Raw genomic sequence first — 20,000 nt, 5'->3', positions numbered from 1 at the left:
AGGTTGCACAAACATGCAGTCAGCTGAGATTGAAGAAGTCACTTGGATGAGTGACGAAACATTTCTCCCTCTAAAAACGCTAGGTCCACACTAACAGAATCCACAAATGAACTTTTTGGGATTTCCTTACCTGGATGATTGAGCATGCATTAAGACAGGGGTCACCAACACGGTGCCCGCGGGCACCAGGTCGCCCGCAAGGACCACATGAGTCACCCGCGGGCCTGTTCTAAAAATAGCTCACCATAACAACTTACCAGTAAGCTGCATCTATTTTTATTTTTTCTTGCTATTTTTTTTTTAATCACAATTGCATTGGTGTTAATTTGTTAGAGATAATATATAAAAAATGTTTATTATTAAATATTAGATCATGATCTAATATTTATAGTGCTAGCTGGTCTCCACGGAAACAGTTGCCGTGAAGACCAGCAAAGGCAAAGGTGAGGAGATGAGGAAAACATGGCGGAAAAAAGGAAGAAAACATAATTTTCACAGTTAATGGGAGGAAGAGTTCTTTTTTACCACTGTGAAAGATTCATGCGTGTGTCTCATTTGCGGGGCAACTGTGGCAACAGCAAAGCGGCACAACGTGGAGAGACATTTCCGAACGTGTCACACAAGCTACCATGCTAACTACCCAAAGGGCAGCACACTGCGAGCGGAAAAGGCCCGCGAATTAAAGGCAGGTTTGAGCAAACAGCAGTCTTTTTTCACGAGACCGGTGAAAAACTCTCAAAAAGCAACCGAAGCCTCATTTAGAGCTACACATTTCATGATTAAGAAAAAGAAGGCATTTTTAGACTGGGAGTATTTCAAAGAAGCAATGATGATAATTGCAAAAACTGTGCTTAAAGACGAGAAATATGGAAACGATGTAATCTCCACTCTCTCTGATGTCCAGCTGGGGGCAACTACAATTGTTAGAAGAGTGTCGGCTATGTCCGGGAACTTGGCCGATCAGTTGGATCAGGATCTGGCAAAGTGCAGTTGGTTTAGCATCCAGTGTGACGAGTCCGTCGACAGCAGCAGTACAGCACAGCTGATGGTCTTTATCCGGATGGTATTTGATGGTTTCTCCACAAAAGAAGAACTTCTGACACTACTGCCGCTAAAGACAACTACGAAGGGAGTTGACATCTATAACGCGGTGAAGGAGTTTTTCGCGAAGAAAAAGGTACCGTTGGAAAAGCTGGTATCAGTGACTACCGACGGGGCTCCTGCTATGATCGGCCGACATACGGGATTCATCGCTCACTGTAAAGGTGACACAGAGTTCCCAAACTTCATGCATTACCACTGCATCATTCACCAGCAGGCGTTATGCGCAAAGGTGATCGGCTTCGAGCACGTCATGACTCCCGTCGTGAAGATCATAAACAGCATCCGCTCCAGAGCTAAACAGCACAGAACATTCAAGGTGCTATTGGAGGAGCTGTCAGCTGAATATGGTGACCTGCTACTACATACGGAAATCCGATGGCTCAGCAGGGGACGGATTTTGCTTCGTTTTTTGTCACTTTTGGGTGAAATCAAGGAGTTCATGCAATCCAAAGGGGAAGACACATCTCTGCTGGAGGACACTGAGTGGACACTTGACCTTGCGTTTTTAACAGACCTTACTGGGAAACTGAACCATTTGAACTGTGAGCTGCAAGGCAAAGGTAAGACTGTTGCTGACATGATAAGTGCTTTAAATGGATTTAAAGCCCAGATGAACATTTTCTCTGTGCATTTACAGAGAAAAAAGGTGCTGCACTTTCCCTCTGTGCAGATGGTGCTGAAAGACAATGCTTCTGCATCTGAGACTTTTGACAAAGTTGCAGAAAAGTACACTCAAGTCATAAACCGACTTGGTCAAGAGTTTGAGAACAGGTTTTGTGACCTTGATCAGCTTGAGCCATGTGTCTCATTTGTTTCCAATCCTTTCATGAATGTGGACACAACATGCATTGCTGAGCAACTAAGTTCAATGTTCAGCTTGGATGCTGGACAGGTGGAAATCGAAATTGTAACATTGCAAAATGACGTCCACCTCAAAGCCTATCTGGGTGCACCAAACTTTTGGTGCCTTGTTGACACAGAAAAGTACAGTGGTGTGTGCACAGCAGCTATGAAGGTTGCCAACCTGTTTGGTTCAACCTATCTTTGTGAATCAGCCTTTTCTGACATGAACTTCATCAAGAACAAACACAGAACACGCCTCTCCGATGCACATCTGCAAGACTCACTCAGAGTTGCAGTGTCAAGTTATACCCCAGATTACAACACACTGGTGAACAGCATGCAATGCCAGGTTTCCCACTAACAGACAAAGAAAGCCATATTAGATGTTCTCAGTGGCAACATTACAGTGTCATGTCAAAGTTGAATTTAATTATTGAAAAACAAATGTGTTTGTTAAGTGTAACATGTGACAATTTGCTTTAAAATGCTGCCAATTTGGTGAAAAGTTCTGTAAAATTTGAAAGTTGATTTTTTGTATGTTACATACATACAAAAATAATGTATGTAACAGTGCATGATTTGTTAAAATTTGTTAGTGGTAAGTGAAAATGTTGTAGAAGTGATCACTTCAAAATGTAAATACTTGCAGAGACATATAGAAATAAAGCGTTGCATATTGATATTTATGTTTCCTACCTTGTTTCCTACTTGCATTCTTTATAATTATGGTGAAAAATAATTAACATAATTAGTGTCTGTACATAGATGAATATCATTAATTATTAATGATAACACATAATTAAGTTAAACTGAGGAAATTTGTTATTTGAGAAGTGTGTGTCAAACTGGTAGCCCTTCACATTAATCGCTACCCAAGAAGTAGCTCTCACTTTCAAAAAGGTTGGTGACCCCTGCATTAAGACATTTTAACCCCCATAGGGTGATTTCCTGATTTACATTAGAAATGATCTCTTGTCTCCATGTTTGCCTTTGTGGAAACAGATTGTGACAAACATCTATGAGCCTCAGGGCATTTCTTATGTTGACGCCCATGCAACCTTCCTCTCGAATGAGCTGCTCCCTCTGGTGGAGAAAACTGTCACAGACAGAAAGGTACCTTCATACAATAATAAACCTTCTGATTATTGTGCTGCATTTTATTGCACGGTTGAATCTCAGTTGGGATCATAATTGTGTATGTATTATTCCCTTTTCAGGCACACATCTCCTTCTCACCAACCATGGAGCAGCAGAGGAAGTGTCCAGGTTGTGATGGAACACTTATTGATGGAGATTTTATTGTCAGCTATGATGTGAAGCGAGAGAAGAACCTTGGGGACATACAGGTCAGTGAAAGCTTCAAGTACTGAATAAGATCAAATTGAAAAAGTGATTTATTACACCATTGTTTTAAAATTCATTACTTTTTGGAATCTGTCTCTTCTTCAGATTGTAAATGGATACTTTGTGCACTTCTTTGCTCCTGAATTACCCAAACTCCCAAAGAATGTGGTCTTTGTAATTGACATAAGTGGATCAATGAGTGGAAGAAAGATGGAGCAGGTAAGAAGTTGTTCTGACCCCTGATGTGCTTCTAATATGTCAAAGTTCATGTGGACACACGTCATCCTCTGACTCTTTGTAGACAAGAGAAGCTATGCTGGCCATTCTTCAACAAGTCCATGAAGACGACCACTTTGCCATCATCCTGTTTGATTCTGTTATTGAAACCTGGAAGGATTCACTTACCAAAGCAACAAAGGAAAACATAAATGAAGCCATGAATTACATCAAAAGAATGCGTAGCAGAGGAAGTAAGAAATACAAAAAAACAAGTAAACAAAACAAAAAAACAAACACCTAACAGCACAAAAACATTAATAGTTTATGCATTTTAAAACATGAATTGTGTTTTTCTTTTAGCAACCAATATTAATGATGCAGTGTTGACTGCTGTACACATGCTGGTCAAAGACAGACAGATGGAGAGGCTACCAGAGAGAAGTGCTGATATGATTATATTACTGACTGATGGAATGCCAAATGAGGGTAAGTATGTAGAGTGCAAACATACCATAGGCTAGATTATGTTTGTTCAGCATTTAACATTTAACATTACATTGCGTTTAGCATTTTTATCATTGTGTGTTGCATGCATGCATTTTTAGGAGAGCGCAACACTGGCAAGATCCAGGAGAATGTGCGTACAGCTATTGGGGGAAAAATGTCTCTGTACTGCCTTGGATTTGGAAATGATGTGGATTATTCCTTCCTGGATGTGATGAGCAAACAAAACAAAGGCCTGGCCCGCAGAATCTTTGAAGCTTCAGATGCTGCTGCTCAGCTCCAGGTGCGAGTTCCTCTTCCACACTAATCTGTGTAGCTCCCTTATTTAGAAACCTTTAGATAATAACTTCTTCCACAGTGTAACCTCGTGTGCTTTATCCAAACATACTTTCTGCTAAATCACCTGCAAATTATAATTAGAATAAATGCAGCCTGTTTGTAGCTTTGGAAACCAGAATCACTGAGTTGGAATCCCAGCTCCAGACCCTTGAAAATCCTGCAGCTAGCCAGAGCCCTGTAGTCCATGTGGGCAACGATAGCTTGGCCATCGTTAACAGCCCCCCAGCAGCTTGTACAGAGCAGCAGCAGTGATGGGATTTCCGGCTCTTTTTAGAGAACTGGCTCTTTTGGCTTGACTCACTAAAAAGAGTTGGCTCTTTCAGCTCCGAACCGGCTCTTCAGGTTGTTTTGTTGCTTTAATTAATTTATTATTAACAATAATATAAAATTATGCACAAAAGGAATTACTAATATAAAAAAGTGGGTTTATTTATATATGTTTATATATAAATATATGCGGTGGCCCCAGAGACAAAACACGTACAAACTACAAAAAGCACATACAAATTCTAATGCGCATTTCTAGCATTAACTGAACTTCCAAAACAGAGCTATCTAGATCACTTAAATTATACAATTGAAAGCATATGTGTATTGTTTGTGTATTTATACACAAGCACTCATATCAATCAGTCAATCAATCAATCAATCAATCAATCAAGGCTTTATTCGCCACGTGCAGGTTGCCCTGCTGTGAAATAGCATCACATGGGGATACAGGTCGGAGATCGGTAGCGTTACAGAAAAAACACTGAAATATACACTACAATGGGAAAGTACAAGAGGGAAAAAAAGAGACCTCCACTCATGCTGGGCTCCTGGGAGGACAGCATGAGAACAGGAAACAAAAAAACTCCTCTGCACAAGGGACCAGGAAGCAGAGTTGCAGTCTTACACGCCTCTCTGCAGCTTCTCTCCTCCTGCTACCCCCCCCAAAAACCCGTCTCCATAGAGACTGTGTCAGCTCCCAAAAAGGCAAAAAACAAACTAAAAACCAGCAACAAACAACTTAAACATAAACAATTACAAAGAAAGAACAATACAGTATCCACATCTGAACCAAAGAGTAAAACAGTGAAATGTAGATTATTAAATATTAGGTCTCTCTCCTCCAAGTGACTTAATAATTGATCAACAAATTGATTTACTCTGCCTTACAGAAACCTGGTTGCAGCAAGATGATTATGTTAGTTTAAATGAATCAACACCCCCGAGTCATTCTAACTACCAGAAATCTCGAAGCACAGGCCGAGGGGGCGGTGTGGCAGCAATTTTTCACACCACCCTATTAATTAATGAAAGACCAAGACAGACTTTTAATTCATTTGAAAGCCTGATGCTTAACATTGTCCACCCCAGCTGTAAAACTCAGAAACCAGTCTTACTTGTTATCATCTATCGTCCACCTGGGCCTTACACGGAGTTTCTGTCTGATTTCTCAGACTTTATATCTAATTTAGTTCTGAGCTCAGATAAAATAATTATTGTGGGTGATTTTAACATCCATGTAGATGCTAAAAATGACAGCCTCAACATGGCATTTAATCTGTTATTAGACTCAATTGGCTTCTCTCATTGTAAAAGAACCCACCCACCACTTTAATCACACTCTAGATCTTGTTTTAACATATGGCATAGAAGCGGAACATTTAACAGTGTTTCCTGAAAACCCTCTCCTGTCTGATCATTTCCTGATAACATTTACATTTACAATAATTGATTACACAGCGGTGGAGAGTAGACTTTATCAAAGTGGATGTCTTTCTGAAAGCGCTGTAACTAAGTTTAAGAATATAATCCACCCACTGTTATCATCTTCAATGCCCTGTACCAACATAGAGCAGAGCAGCTATCTGAATACTACTCCAACAGAGGTCGATTATCTTGTTAATAATTTTACCTCCTCACTACGTACGACTCTGGATACTGTAGCTCCTGTGAAAACTAAGGTCTCTAATCAGAAGTACCTGACTCCGTGGTATAATTCTCAAATACGTACCCTAAAGCAGATGACTCGTAATCTGGAGAGGAAATGGCGTGTCACAAATTTAGAGTATCATCATTTAGCCTGGAGAAATAGTTTGTTGCTTTATAAGAAAGCCCTCCGCAAAGCCAGAACATCTTACTATTCGTCACTGATTGAAGAAAATAAGAACAACCCCAGGTTTCTCTTCAGCACTGTAGCCAGGCTGACAAAAAGTCAGCTCTTTTGAGCCAACCATCCCTTTAACGTTAACTAGTAATGACTTCATGAACTTCTTCACAAATAAAATTTTTATCATTAGAGAAAAAATTACCAGTAATCATCCCACAGATGTAATATTATCTACAGCTATTCTTAGTACCATCGATGTTAAGTTAGACTCTTTTTCTCCAGTTGATCTTTCTGAGTTAACTTCAATAATTACTTCCTCCAAACCATCAATGTGTCTTTTAGACCCCATTCCTACAAAACTGCTCAAAGAAGTCCTGCCATTAATTAATTCTTCGATCTTAAATATGATCAACCTATCTCTAATAATGGTAAATGGTAAATGGCCTGCATTTGTATAGCGCTTTTCTAGTCCATAGGACCCCAAAGCGCTTTACACTACATTCAGTCATTCACCCATTCTCACACACATTCACACACTGGCGATAGCAAGCTACATTGTAGCCACAGCTGCCCTGGGGCGCACTGACAGAGGCGAGGCTGACGGACACAGGCGCCACCGGGCCCTCTGACCACCACCAGTAGGCAAACATGGGGTTAGTATCTTGCCCAAGGATATTTGGCATGCAGCCTGGGATCGAACCACCGACCTTCTGATTAGTGGCTGACCTGCTCTGCCACCTGAGCTACAGCCACCCCGGCACATAATCGGCTATGTACCACAGGCCTTCAAGCTGGCTGTAGTTAAACCTTTACTCAAAAAGCCATCTCTAGACCCAGCAGTCTTAGCTAATCATAGGCCAATCTCCAACTTTCCTTTCATATCGAAAATCCTTGAAAGAGTAGTTGTCAGACAGCTAACAGATCATCTGCAGAGGAATGGTTTATTTGAAGAGTTTCAGTCAGGTTTCAGAGCTCAGCACAGCACAGAAACAGCTTTAGTGAAGGTTACAAAAGATCTTCTTATGGCCTCTGACAGTGGACTCATCTCTGTGCTTGTCCTGCTAGACCTTAGTGCAGCATTCGATACTGTCGACCATAATATCCTATTAGAGCGATTAGAACATGCTGTAGGTATTACAGGTACTGCACTGCAGTGGTTTGTATCATATCTATCTAATAGACTCCAATTTGTACATGTAAATGGAGAGTCCTCTTCACACACTGAGGAGTTCCACAGGGTTCAGTGCTAGGACCAATTCTGTTTATATTATACATGCTTCCCTTAGGCAGTATCATTAGAAGACATAGCATACATTTTCACTGCTATGCAGATGACACCCAGCTCTATCTGTCCATGAAGCCAGATAACACACACCAATTAGTTAAACTGCAGGAATGTCTTAAAGACATAAAGACCTGGATGGCTGCTAACTTTCTGCTTCTTAATTCAGATAAAACTGAGGTTATTGTACTCGGCCCTGAAAAGCTTAGAAATATGGTATCTAACCAGATTCTTACTCTGGATGGCATTACCGTGGCCTCCAGTAACGCTGTGAGGAACCTTGGAGTCACTTTTGACCAGGATATATAAATAAAATTGAATTGAATTGGGGAAAAAAAGCACAAATGTCCACAGCACAACATTATGGAACACGTGACAAGCCACAGGGTCGGGGGTGAGGAGTAATCCGAAGCAAACGCAGCAGCCATCCTGCTGTCGCGAAATCAATCAATGTAGAGCAGTGTCACAAACCACGGAGGCCCCAGAAAAGTGCAATCAACCGATGAGTTTATTAACAGCCCGGAGAAAACATCAACATATGTCTTCTGACCAAAATGCATGTTTTGGCTACTTATAAAGCAGTGGGGTACACGCCCCCCCATGGCGTCAATGACAGATTAAAATAGGTTCCAGACATTAGTCACAGTTAATCGTACATCTTTAATAGCTATAAGCAGACATAGAACTTCTCTTTTCTATAATACCTTCCATACAAGGTAATAAACTTCAAGCCCTCAGGGTCTCTGAGGCTAATTATTGACTCTGATCATCTATTACCAAGTAGAATAAAATATAGTAAGACACCAAATGAGTTGAGGCCTCAGGCCGGACACATTCCTAGATTATATGTATTATATGTACTGTAAGCATGCATTGCAGTTATCCTTCTATGTTCTAGTTTCCCTCAGCATGTATCACCTGGACAGTCACGCCAGTGAAGCTTAAGACCCTTAATGAACTGAACATCAACTCAAAATAAGCACAGATATGCAATGTGTATAAAATACTTCTAACCGTACTTGTAATAAAAGTTAACATAATGGAAGGATCCTCAAATGGACATCTTCAATAAACAAATGTAATGCAGTATCAATACTGTGAGAAATATTATTTCATGAAATAATGCTGTAAAGAATGTTATTAATGCAATTATAATGATGCAGATTATATGGCAGCAATAAAAGAATTTCTGTATCTCCACACTGCCCAGCGCTACCATTCAGATCCGCCGTGTTCCCAGGAGGGAACAAGCATCGAAGGCGTTTGGAAAGAGAGGAGGGATGAGTGTGTGCATATCAGTGTATATGTATGTGTGTGCGTGTCCAGAGTTCAGCTGAGACAGTGTCCTTCGCCCTGCTAGGCTAAGTAAACAGTCTTCTTGGGGGCGATCGTGGCTCAAGAGTTGGGCGTTCGCCTTGTAATCGGAAGGTTGCCGGTTCGAGCCCCGGCTTGGCCAGTCTCGGTCGTTGTGTCCTTGGGCAAGACACTTCACCCGTTGCCTACTGGTGGTGGTCAGAGGGCCCGGTGGCGCCAGTGTCTGGCAGCCTCGCCTCTGTCAGTGCGCCCCAGGGTGGCTGTGGCTACAATGTAGCTTGCTATCACCAGTGTGTGAATGTGTGGATGACTGGATATGTAAAGCGCTTTGGGGTCCTTAGGGACTAGTAAAGCGCTATATAAATACAGGCCATTTACCATTTCCAGCCAACCCAGGTGGCCTTGCATGGAATGGGAAGGAACAATCTAAACACAGTCGTTATCAGGGTGGTTCAGGGTGGACTAAAAAACTGTGGAGCAACGAGGCTGTGGAGGAGCTTCGCACGTGTTTGGAGACCACAGACTGGGACACATTGAAGGCTGCTTCTAACAGCTTGGACGAGTTTACGGACACTGTCACCTCCTATATCCACTTCTGTGAGGACAGCATTGTGCCAGGGTGAGTTATAACAATGACAAACCCTGGTTTACTCCTAAACTCAAAAAGCGGTGGCTGGAAAAGAGAAAGGCGTTCAGAAGCGGAGACAGGGACTGCTACAGAGAGGCCAAGTACAGGTTCACTAAAGAAGTGGACATTGCTAAACATCAGCACTCTGAGAAAATGCAGCAGCAGATCTCAGAGAATGACTCGGCCTCTGTGTGGAAAGGTTTTAGGAATATCACAAACTACAAGCCTAAAACCCCCCACTCCACTGATGACTTGCTCTTAGCCAACACCCTTAACGACTTCTACTGCCGTTTTGACGAGCCATCAGGCAGCCTTCACACCTCCAACGGCCCCAACAATAGAGACACTTTGGACACTAATTCCCCCACCTCTCCCCCCTACATAGAGCCATCACCACCTTCAAACCGTTCACCTACAACACCCCCCTCCTCACCCCACACAAAAGAGGATTTCACACCACCTCCTCCCACCACAACTCTTCATATTCATGAAGCAGATGTGAGGAAGCAGTTTAAGAACCTGAATGCTCGGAAAGCTCCCGGCCCAGACGGTGTGTCTCCTGCCACCCTCAGACACTGTGCAAACGAGCTGGCCCCAGTGTTTTCTGGCATTTTCAACTCCTCACTGCAGGCATGTCATGTGCCTGCCTGCTTCAAGTCCTCCACCATAATCCCTGTCCCCAAGAAACCTAGGATCACTGGACTAAATGACTACAGACCCGTGGCTCTGACATCTGTGGTCATGAAGTCTTTTGAGCGCCTAGTTCTCTCCCATCTCAGGACCCTCACGGCCCCCCTCCTGGACCCCCTGCAGTTTGCATATAGAGCCAACAGGTCTGTAGACGACGCCATCAACATGGCCCTACACTTCATCCTGCAGCATCTGGACTCCCCAGGAACCTACGCCAGGATCCTGTTTGTGGACTTCAGCTCTGCCTTCAACACCATCCTTCCAGACCATCTCCGAGACAAGCTTTCCCAGATGAATGTGCCTGATCCCATCTGCCGGTGGATCACTGACTTCCTGACGGACAGGAAGCAGCATGTGAGGCTGGGAAAGAATGTCTCGGACTCCCGGACCATCAGCACCGGCTCCCCTCAGGGCTGTGTTCTTTCTCCTCTGCTCTTCTCCCTGTACACCAACTGCTGCACCTCCACCCACCAGTCTGTCAAGCTAATCAAGTTTGCAGATGACACCACCGTTATTGGACTCATCTCGGACGGGGACGAGTCTGCCTACAGGAGGGAGGTTGAACGTCTGGTGTCCTGGTGCAGCCACAACAACCTGGTGCTGAATGCCCAGAAGACAGTGGAGATTATTGTGGACTTCAGGAAGCACACAGCCCCACTCCCCCCCATCATCCTGACTGACACCCCCATCACCTCTGTGGACTCATTCCGCTTCCTGGGTACCACCATCACCCAGGACCTGAAGTGGGAGCCCACCATCACCTCCGTCATCAAGAAAGCCCAGCAGAGGATGTACTTCCTGAGGCAGCTGAAGAAATTCAACCTGCCAACACGGACGATGATACAATTCTACACTGCAATCATCGAGTCCATCCTCACCTCCTCCATCACCGTGTGGTACGCTGGAGCCACTATCAGGGACAAACAGAGACTGCAGCGTGTTGTGCGCTCTGCTGAGAAGGTGATTGGCTGCAGACTCCCATCTTTGCAGGACCTGTACACCTCCAGGACATTGCGGCGTGCAGCTCGGATCTCAGCTGACCCTTCTCACCCTGGACACAGTCTGTTTGACCTGCTCCCCTCAGGCAGGAGGCTCCGGTCCATTCGCACCAGAACCTCTCGCCATAAGAACAGTTTCTTCCCCTCTGCTGTTGGACACATGAACAATAACCATATGACTGTACCCGCCACTAACACATGACCCTACGCTGTGTCACTGCATCATTCTATGTTTGGCACTGATCACCACCTGCACTCATGTATATATCTTTCAACGTAGCACTCTTAATTCTTATTCTCATGTATATATCTCATGTATATCTCTTGCACATATCTTTCCACGTAGCACTTTTAATTCTTATCCCTACTTTTATTTTTTTCCATGTCTATTTAAGTGCTATTTATGACAGCATGTTTGCACTGAAGCACCGCAGCAATTTCCTAATGTTGTAAACCTGCTCAACATTTGGCAATAAACCCCATTCTGATTCTGATTCTGAAATTTCAAAAATCCTGTTTCAGAATAATGTTGAAAAACTAGTTCATGCATTTCTAACTTCTAAAAAATTCTCTAAAAGACTTCAGTTGATCCAAAATGTTGCAGTGAGAGTACTGACTAAAAAGAGAGAGTATATTTCTCTGGGACTGGCTTCTCTTTATTGGCTCCCTGTTACATCACATACAAGCTCTTAAATACTCAGGCCCCGCCTTCTCTTAAAGACCTCATAGTAATTTAGCACCTCAGTAGGGCACTTAGAGCTCTCTTACTTGTGGTTCCTAGGTTATTTTAAAGTAGAATGGGAGGCTGAACCTTCTGCTTTCAGGCCCCCCTTCTGTGGGTTCGATTTCTGGCGCCAGACAAACATTGTCATTTTTTCTTTGATTTTATGTTTGGTACATCTTCATTTAAAGCACTGCAGTTATGCCATATTCCTATGAATTATGTAGTCAATATTTCATGCTAAATTTATAACAGAAAATTGGAATAAGCAAAAGTGATAAAGTGTGTGTATGCTTTTATTTCAGGGTTTCTACGATGAAGTGGCCAGCCCTCTACTTTTAGAGGTGGACATGCACTATCCTGACAATGCAGTGGATTCTCTGACCACCAGCCACTTTAGCTACTTGTTTAATGGCACAGAGATTGTTGTGGCTGGCCATTTAATTGACGACAACCTTGACAACTTCCTGGTGGAAGTGGTTGGACAGGGGGTGAGGAAAAAAAGAAAAACACAAAAAATGGCAGAAACATTGAGACATTGAGTAGACATAGCCTATATTTATTTGTTTTACTCTGGTTCATATGGATTTTATCTTTTGTTTCTCCTGAAGCTCGAAGAAGACTTCAGAGTCCAGGGTCAAGTGAGTGCCGCAGACTGGGATGTTTTTTACCCAGACGAGGAGTACATCTTTGGAGATTTTACCGAGCGGTTGTGGGCCTACCTCACTATCCAGCAGTTACTGGACAAGAGGTCAGTTTAAATCAGTTCAGTTTGGCTGCTAAGGCACATTGTTCTCATAAGAAATATGGTATGATATATAGTCTTTGATGACACTTGTTCTTTTACCAGGACGCTCATTTTAATCATTTGATGTTCTTTTATAGATTTCCCTGTAGTAATACATATATTTTCCTTCTGGCAGCAAGAGCGGTACACCAGATGAGAAAGCCAACACAACAGCCAAGGCCCTGGATATGTCCCTGCAGTACAGCTTTGTCACCCCTCTCACATCCATGGTTGTTACCAAGCCCGAAACCGAAGACTCGACAAGCAGCCCTCTTATTGCTGACAAGCTGACTGAAGGTACCTGGAGAAAACAGAGTTTAAAAATGTAAAACACTGGACTGGCTTTTCTTAAAGAGACAAAAACTATATTGACTGATGAATCGGAGGGGTCTGTGTGTGTGTGTGTGTGTGTGTGTGTGTTTGTCAAGTGTCACTTTGAAATGGCTGCAGTCAAGCTTTACCACAAAAGCAAAGCATGGCTGCAGCTCATTCATAAAGAGAACTGGTGACTGAGTTTACATTTTCCACATATTATTCCCCTTTAGTGAAGTATAAAAGCAGAAGCTGGAGCTCCAGTTTAAAACTGTTATCTGTCTGTTTTTTCTCACAGAGCAAAGACAGCAGGCTGAAAAAATGAGTAAGTGATTTTTTTTTTTTTCAACGATAAATGACAAAAAAGATTTATGGGACAAAGTCAATTTGTTGTATTCGTGTTGATTTGGATTTTATTCTCCCTGTTCAAGAATATGATTATGATGATTCGCCCAGGGCGTCGTATTCATGGTATTACAAATATTTTGGTAAGTACACCATATACAGTTCAGATAGAGTTATCTATACTCAATTTCTATCTTCAAGCTGGATCTTTATTGCTTTATTGCCTTGTTTTTCAATATTTATTACTCTTTCTTATTTTGTTTTTCTTCAGATTGCAAATGGATTTAATCATATTTTATCTGGTTTATAGGCCTCTTTTATTTTATTTCCCTAAATAGATGCTAAAAATGACAACCTCAAAAATGTATGTAACCTATTATTAGAATCAATTGTCTTCCCGCAAAATGTAAAAGAACCCACCCATCACTGTAATCACACTCAAGATCTTGTTCTGACATATGGCATAGACATTGAACATAACAGTATTCTCTGAAAACCCTCTTTTGTCTGATCACTTCATAATAACATTTACATTTACAATAAAGGATTACACAGAAGTGGGGAATGCATTTCATTGTAAATGACTTTCTGATGTAACCGCCTGTCTGTTGTAAATAACTTTAAGAGTATAATTCCTCCACCTTCTTCTACCTGAACTCTCCCATAATTCAAAACAAGCAAATTTTATTAATATAGCGCCAAATCAAAGTTATAGTTTAGTTTGTTTTACAGGATTTTTCACAATATGAAAACACTTTTTAAAAATCGTATGATTCTTAAAAAGTGAAAACCGCAGTTTCTTAAAAATCATGGTTAAAATGTTTGCTGTTATCAAGCATCATGCTATTGACATTTACTTTCTTTTTTTCATGAGTCATATTTCCATATTTAATAGACAACTGTGAGTAAGTATTGTAAAAGTAAAAGTTTCGTAAAGAATATGAATTTCACACCCACACACAAGTCAGGCACTGGATAGGCAAGTTGGAACTGGATAATTTTAACTCGCTTCCTTGTGTTCCCAATGTCCCTGGCACACACTATTTTAAGGAAGTCACACACACTAATTTACAGGACAATATTCTAGTAAACAGTTGTGGGAGCAGAGTAACCCTCCTCTTTTTCAACCATAGTGTGGGTGGAGTCTCACTGAAGGAACAAACTCCTCAAATGCTAAGAATTCCTTCCACATTTGTTTTCAGCCACGGGAAAGGCTGTTGCATTCCCAGACATGCCTGTGGTGTGGAGAGTCCTGCTACTGTCTGCTTGTGTCTACATCAGTCTTCTAGCTCAGACCTATGGCGCTCTGGTTATTTCCAGGAGAGATGCTCTAACACAGGTATCTTAAATAAGCTATGTACACTTTTTGGATGTAAAGAGACTCCTGTTTTAATGTTTTCTTTTTCAGTCCATACTTTTTTTTCATTATTCCTTAATAGAGTAAAATTGGGAAAAACTGTGGTGTCATATCTAAACATTTCTTTTGAAAGAAGTGACATAGTTACTTGAAGACATAACTCTAACCTGTAACTCAAATTGTGAGCGTTACAAACTTTGTTTCTTGTCTTGTTTTCTTTCATGGTTTCACATTTTTGCAGAGACTTGTAGTCTGGAGTTAGGCTTTTATTTTTGAAAATAAATACGCTTGAGTATTGCACAATACTTCTTCAGTTTATACAGGACAGAGCATGAGTCACAACTCAGAGAGTGACTATTGCATTTACATCTGAGAATCTTTTAGAAGCGCGGTGTCTGGAAAACCTCTACAAGACGTAGAGAAGGTTATTTTAGTTGAGATTAAATATTTCAAAAGCACCAATTTTTCAGATTGGCATAATTGGTACATGGTTTAAAATAAAGCTCTGAGAATTCAATGCAGAGGTGTCGTTGCATGTTGTAGGTGATACAAGCAGTTTTTATACTTGTCTTTTTACAGTCATCTTTTTAATTGTTTAGTAACATTACAGTCATTCTGTGCTGTGTTCCAGGAAACCAAAGAAACTGTGGGCATCAGGTCGATGAAGGTACTCATGTCACAGTGTCTAATTATGAAAGTAGACACATTTGCTGATACTTCATTCTGTGCATTGTTTATATGTCATTCATTTATGTTTTGACCCTGCTAAACACGTTCATGAAACTATTTATCAATTTTCTTTTTACAGAAAAGAAGTTCAAGCTCTGCAAATGTAAGAAACAGAGGCGGACAATTTTCAAAAATAGACCCTGGTCAACATGACTTATAGCTTCTAACTTACAGTAGTGTTACTAGCTTTTTCCAAAATTAAGTCCATACTTCCAGTAAAGTTTATCGCTTCCAGCTGCACTTGTCCCACTTGTCCCTCCCCCTGGTGCCCACTGAAAATGTATTTATTTACTCTCTGCTTATAAGAAACTACATGCAATTTTAATGTTAGGGTCTAGGCCATAGGTTTCAAACTCTGGCTAATTACATTTGGCCCGCGAAGCCACACCAAATTACTATTAGAGCTGGCCTACTGGTATTATACAGCTAATATATATATTGTTTAGTATTAAGCTTTGCTTGTTCCATATTCAGTTTTTCAGCAAAACGTGTTTGAGTCCATAAGAAAAGATTCATTCTTATATCTGGAGGAATAAATATATTTCAATAAATATTAACGTTAGCTCGCGACTTTGTTCCAGTTTTGAATTTTGGCCCACCGTGTATTTGAGTTTGACACACCTGGTCTAGGCTATGCAGTGCTGTGAAAAAGTACTTGCCTCTTCCTAATTTCTTTTTTGGCATATTTATCACTCTTAAATGTTTCAGATCATCAAACCAATTTTATTATTAGACAAAGAATAAATACAACATCCAATTTTTAAATGAGGATTTCATTTATTAATGTAAAAACCAAACTTATTTGGCCTTATGTGAAAAAGTAAAATCATGAATTAACAACATTAGTTGGAAAGCTGTATTCAATTTCACTAGCCACATCCAAGTGTGATAACTATCAAACCTGTTGAATCAGGGAATCGCTAAAAGTATAACTGGTCTGACAAAGTGAAGCAGGCAGAAAGATTAAACAAAACTATGACATTATCATGCCATAATCTGAAGAAATGGCTGGGAAATAAAGTCAGTGACATCTATCAGTTTGGAAAGGGTTATAAACTATTTCTAAAGCTTTGGGACTCCAGTGAACCATGGCGAGAGCCAATATCCAGAAATTGACCAAAATTACCCCAGAAGCCATCAACAACTCATCCAGAAGATCACAAAGTTCATTCTCTGGAGCTCAAGCACACCTGGGTTATGCAGCAGGACAATGATCTGAAACATACTAGCAAGTCCAAATGGCTCAAAAAACCCCAAACAAACAAACAAAAAAAAAAAGCAATACAGGCCGATCATGCTCAAAAACCCTCCAGTGTGGCTGAATGAAAATAATTCAGAAAAGTGGGCCAAATTCCTCCACATGCGAGGTGATTTCAGACTCATTGCCACTTATTACAAATGCTTGATTCCAGTTTGTGCTGCCAAGGGTGGTGCAACCAGTTATTAGGATTAGGAGGGAAAGAGTAGGGAGCCAAATGGATTTAATAACTTTGATAACTTTGTCTCCCTTAATAAATTAAATCATCATTTATAAACTGCATGATCTGAAGCATGTAAGTGTGAGAAATACGGTATGAAAAAATCGGTTTGGCTGAGATTAAAGTTATTAGATTAGATAAAATAAAACTTTATTAATCCCCCGGGTGGGTTCCTCCTTGGTTTTCACACAGCTGACTAAACGTCAAACAGAAAACTTATTAAACAGAAGTATGAGACAGTCGAGAATTTACACCAGTGTCTGGTTATATTTTAGATAGCAAGAAGCAGACGGCCGAGTTTATTAAACTCCACCGAGACAGCGGTGACGCTAATCAGAACTAGACCGTCCAATTTCACGCCTTTAAATTTGAAAGGCGTGTTTGTGTGTGTGTTTATACAATTGCTATTATGTTTGCACTTTATGTGTAATGTTACTGACTGCAGAGATCAGTAAGATGTGTGTATTTTTTATTTATTAGTTTTATTTATTTAATATTATTTTTTAATTTAATGACTGTCTAGTAGTTCACAGATGTCGAAAAACTGAGTGTGGTAAAGCCACTGATTTTTTTTATGTATATTTCTGCAATCTGCACATTGTACTGACTTTCATTTTAATGTTTACACCAGGGTTCCTTGTCAGCACTTTATGCTCAGATGTTTGTAAGCTAAAAATTAACTATTGTGTATGTTCAAATATACTGTTGTGATTGAAGAAGTTAAATAAAAATGTCAGTCATCAATTCATGCATCACCTCATGTCATCATAACAGAGGTCTGTCTTCCAGGAAAGAACAGTTTAAAATTAATGTAATATAGTATTGGCCATACTATATGATGTATTGCTTGTCTTTGTTTAATAATACAGAAGACAAAGACCTTAAAAAATAATCGCATATCGCATCGCAATCGCAATATTGGGGCAAAAAATCGCAATTAGATTATTTTCCATAATCGTTCAGCCCTACTGGAGACGGAGCAATACTGGAAGAGCATATGGGAGAAGGACACAACCCATAACGGCAATGCTCAGTGGCTAGTGGATCTGAGGGCAGACCACAGCGACCTCCCTGAACAGGGTCCAGTAACCATCACAGTGGCAGATATCCAAGAAAGGGTCTCCAGTATGAAGAGTTGGACAGCACCAGGGCCCGACATGGTTCACGCCTATTGGCTAAAGAAGCTGACTGCACTCCACGAGCGTCTGGCAGCACAAATGAACCAGCTGCTAGTTAACGAGAGACATCCGGAATGGCTAACCGAAGGTCGGATGGTCCTGATCCCCAAGGACCCCAAGAAGGGACCGGTCCCCTCCAACTACCGACCAATAACCTGCCTCAGTACTACATGGAAGCTCCTGTCAGGCATCATATCGGCTAAGATGAACAGGCACATGGGTCAATACATGAGCGGGACACAGAAAGGAATTGGCAAGAATACCAGAGGCGCAAAACACCAGCTACTGGTAGACAGAACAGTCAGCCGAGACTGCAAGACCAGACTGACCAACCTGTGCACTGCCTGGATTGATTACAAGAAGGCCTATGACTCAATGCCCCACAGCTGGATACTGGAATGCCTAGAATTGTACAAGATCAATGGGACCCTAAGAGCCTTCATCAGGAACTCAATGGGGATGTGGCGTACAACACTAGAGGCCAACTCCAAGCCCATAGCACAAGTCACCATCAAGTGCGGGATCTACCAAGGAGATGCTCTGTCCCCACTGCTGTTCTGCATAGGCCTGAACCCCCTCAGTGAGATCATTAACAAGACTGGCTACGGATACCGGCTACGGATACCGGCTACGGATACCGGCTACGGATACCGACTACGGATACCGACTACGGATACCGACTACGGAACGGAGCATAGACTCAAAACACAGCTGTTATCCAACTGCAATAACACATCTGAATACTACAAAAAAATGTCCATCACGCCACTCTTGTGTTAATCTATGCACGGTCTGAAGCATGTGTGCGGGAATGTATGTGAATGTTTTACTGTTATATCTTATTAGTATTTTAAGTATTCTATTTTATTTATTGAATTTTATTGTTTTATTTATATTTTGATATTGCTAGGGATGATGCAATGATCGGGGACCATTCTTAATTTCGTTGTTCTCATGACAATGACAATAAAGTTTCTGATTCTGATTCAGTTGTCAGCCACCTCCTGTACATGGATGACATCAAGCTGTATGCCAAGAGTGAACGAGACATCGATTCACTGATCCACACTACCAGGCTATACAGCAATGACATTGGAATGTCGTTCGGACTGGAGAAGTGTAGTCGGATGGTAACAAAGAGAGGGAAGGTAGTCAGAACTGAGGGGATTGAACTACCAGAAGGCAACATTGCAGACATAGAGGACAGTTACAAGTACCTGGGGATCCCGCAGGCGAATGGGAAACATGAAGAGGCCGCTAGAAAAGCTGCAACCACCAAGTACCTGCAGAGGGTCAGGCAAGTCCTGAGGAGTCAGCTGAATGATAAAAACAAGATCCGGGCCATCAACACGTACGCCCTGCCCGTGATCAGGTACCCTGCTGGGGTAATAGGCTGGCCAAAGGAGGAGATAGAAGCCACTGACATAAAGACAAGAAAGCTCCTTACCATGCATGGAGGGTTTCACCCCAAGTCCAGCACCCTGAGGCTGTACGCTAAGCGGAAGGAAGGGGGCCGGGGACTGGTGAGTGTCAGCACCACAGTGGCTGATATCCAGAAATCCTACCAGTGGCTGGACAAAGTTGGACTGAAAGACAGCACAGAGGCACTAATCATGGCAGCACAAGAACAAGCTCTGAGTACAAGATCCATGGAGGCTGGGGTCTATCACACCAGGCAAGACCCCAAGTGCAGGCTGTGTAAAGATGCCCCAGAGACAATCCAGCACATAACA

The 20,000-nt window shown here is 41.6% G+C and overlaps 1 protein-coding gene across 3 annotated transcripts in view; it reads left to right on the top strand.

The window, feature by feature from the left end:
* LOC146573854 (inter-alpha-trypsin inhibitor heavy chain H3-like) overlaps window positions 1–20,000 on the top strand; it is a 39,414-nt gene that overhangs the window by 6,304 nt on the left and 13,110 nt on the right. The window contains exons 9-22 of one of the 3 annotated variants that reach the window (XM_085273288.1): window positions 2,950–3,060; window positions 3,165–3,293; window positions 3,397–3,510; window positions 3,593–3,761; window positions 3,871–3,996; window positions 4,116–4,297; window positions 12,387–12,572; window positions 12,693–12,832; window positions 13,005–13,165; window positions 13,479–13,505; window positions 13,612–13,668; window positions 14,728–14,864; window positions 15,514–15,549; window positions 15,691–17,835. In XM_085273288.1, coding sequence (XP_085129414.1) covers window positions 2,950–3,060; window positions 3,165–3,293; window positions 3,397–3,510; window positions 3,593–3,761; window positions 3,871–3,996; window positions 4,116–4,297; window positions 12,387–12,572; window positions 12,693–12,832; window positions 13,005–13,165; window positions 13,479–13,505; window positions 13,612–13,668; window positions 14,728–14,864; window positions 15,514–15,549; window positions 15,691–15,771 — 1,656 coding nt within the window. In that variant the 3' untranslated portion in view covers window positions 15,772–17,835. Of the gene's footprint in view, window positions 1–2,949; window positions 3,061–3,164; window positions 3,294–3,396; window positions 3,511–3,592; window positions 3,783–3,870; window positions 3,997–4,115; window positions 4,298–12,386; window positions 12,573–12,692; window positions 12,833–13,004; window positions 13,166–13,478; window positions 13,506–13,611; window positions 13,669–14,727; window positions 14,865–15,513; window positions 15,550–15,690; window positions 17,836–20,000 lie in introns of those variants that run through there. The other 2 variants (XM_085273287.1, XM_085273289.1) reach the window with 2 other exon arrangements.

Source organism: Mchenga conophoros, linkage group LG5 (assembly GCF_057382185.1).
Source record: "Mchenga conophoros isolate Kocher_MC1m ecotype Shallow Benthic linkage group LG5, M_conophoros_male_GT1.1, whole genome shotgun sequence".
In the NCBI taxonomy this organism is placed as follows: domain Eukaryota; kingdom Metazoa; phylum Chordata; class Actinopteri; order Cichliformes; family Cichlidae; genus Mchenga; species Mchenga conophoros.
The sequence above is the reverse complement of the archived record's forward strand: the minus strand, read 5'-3'. Positions and strand labels throughout refer to the sequence as shown.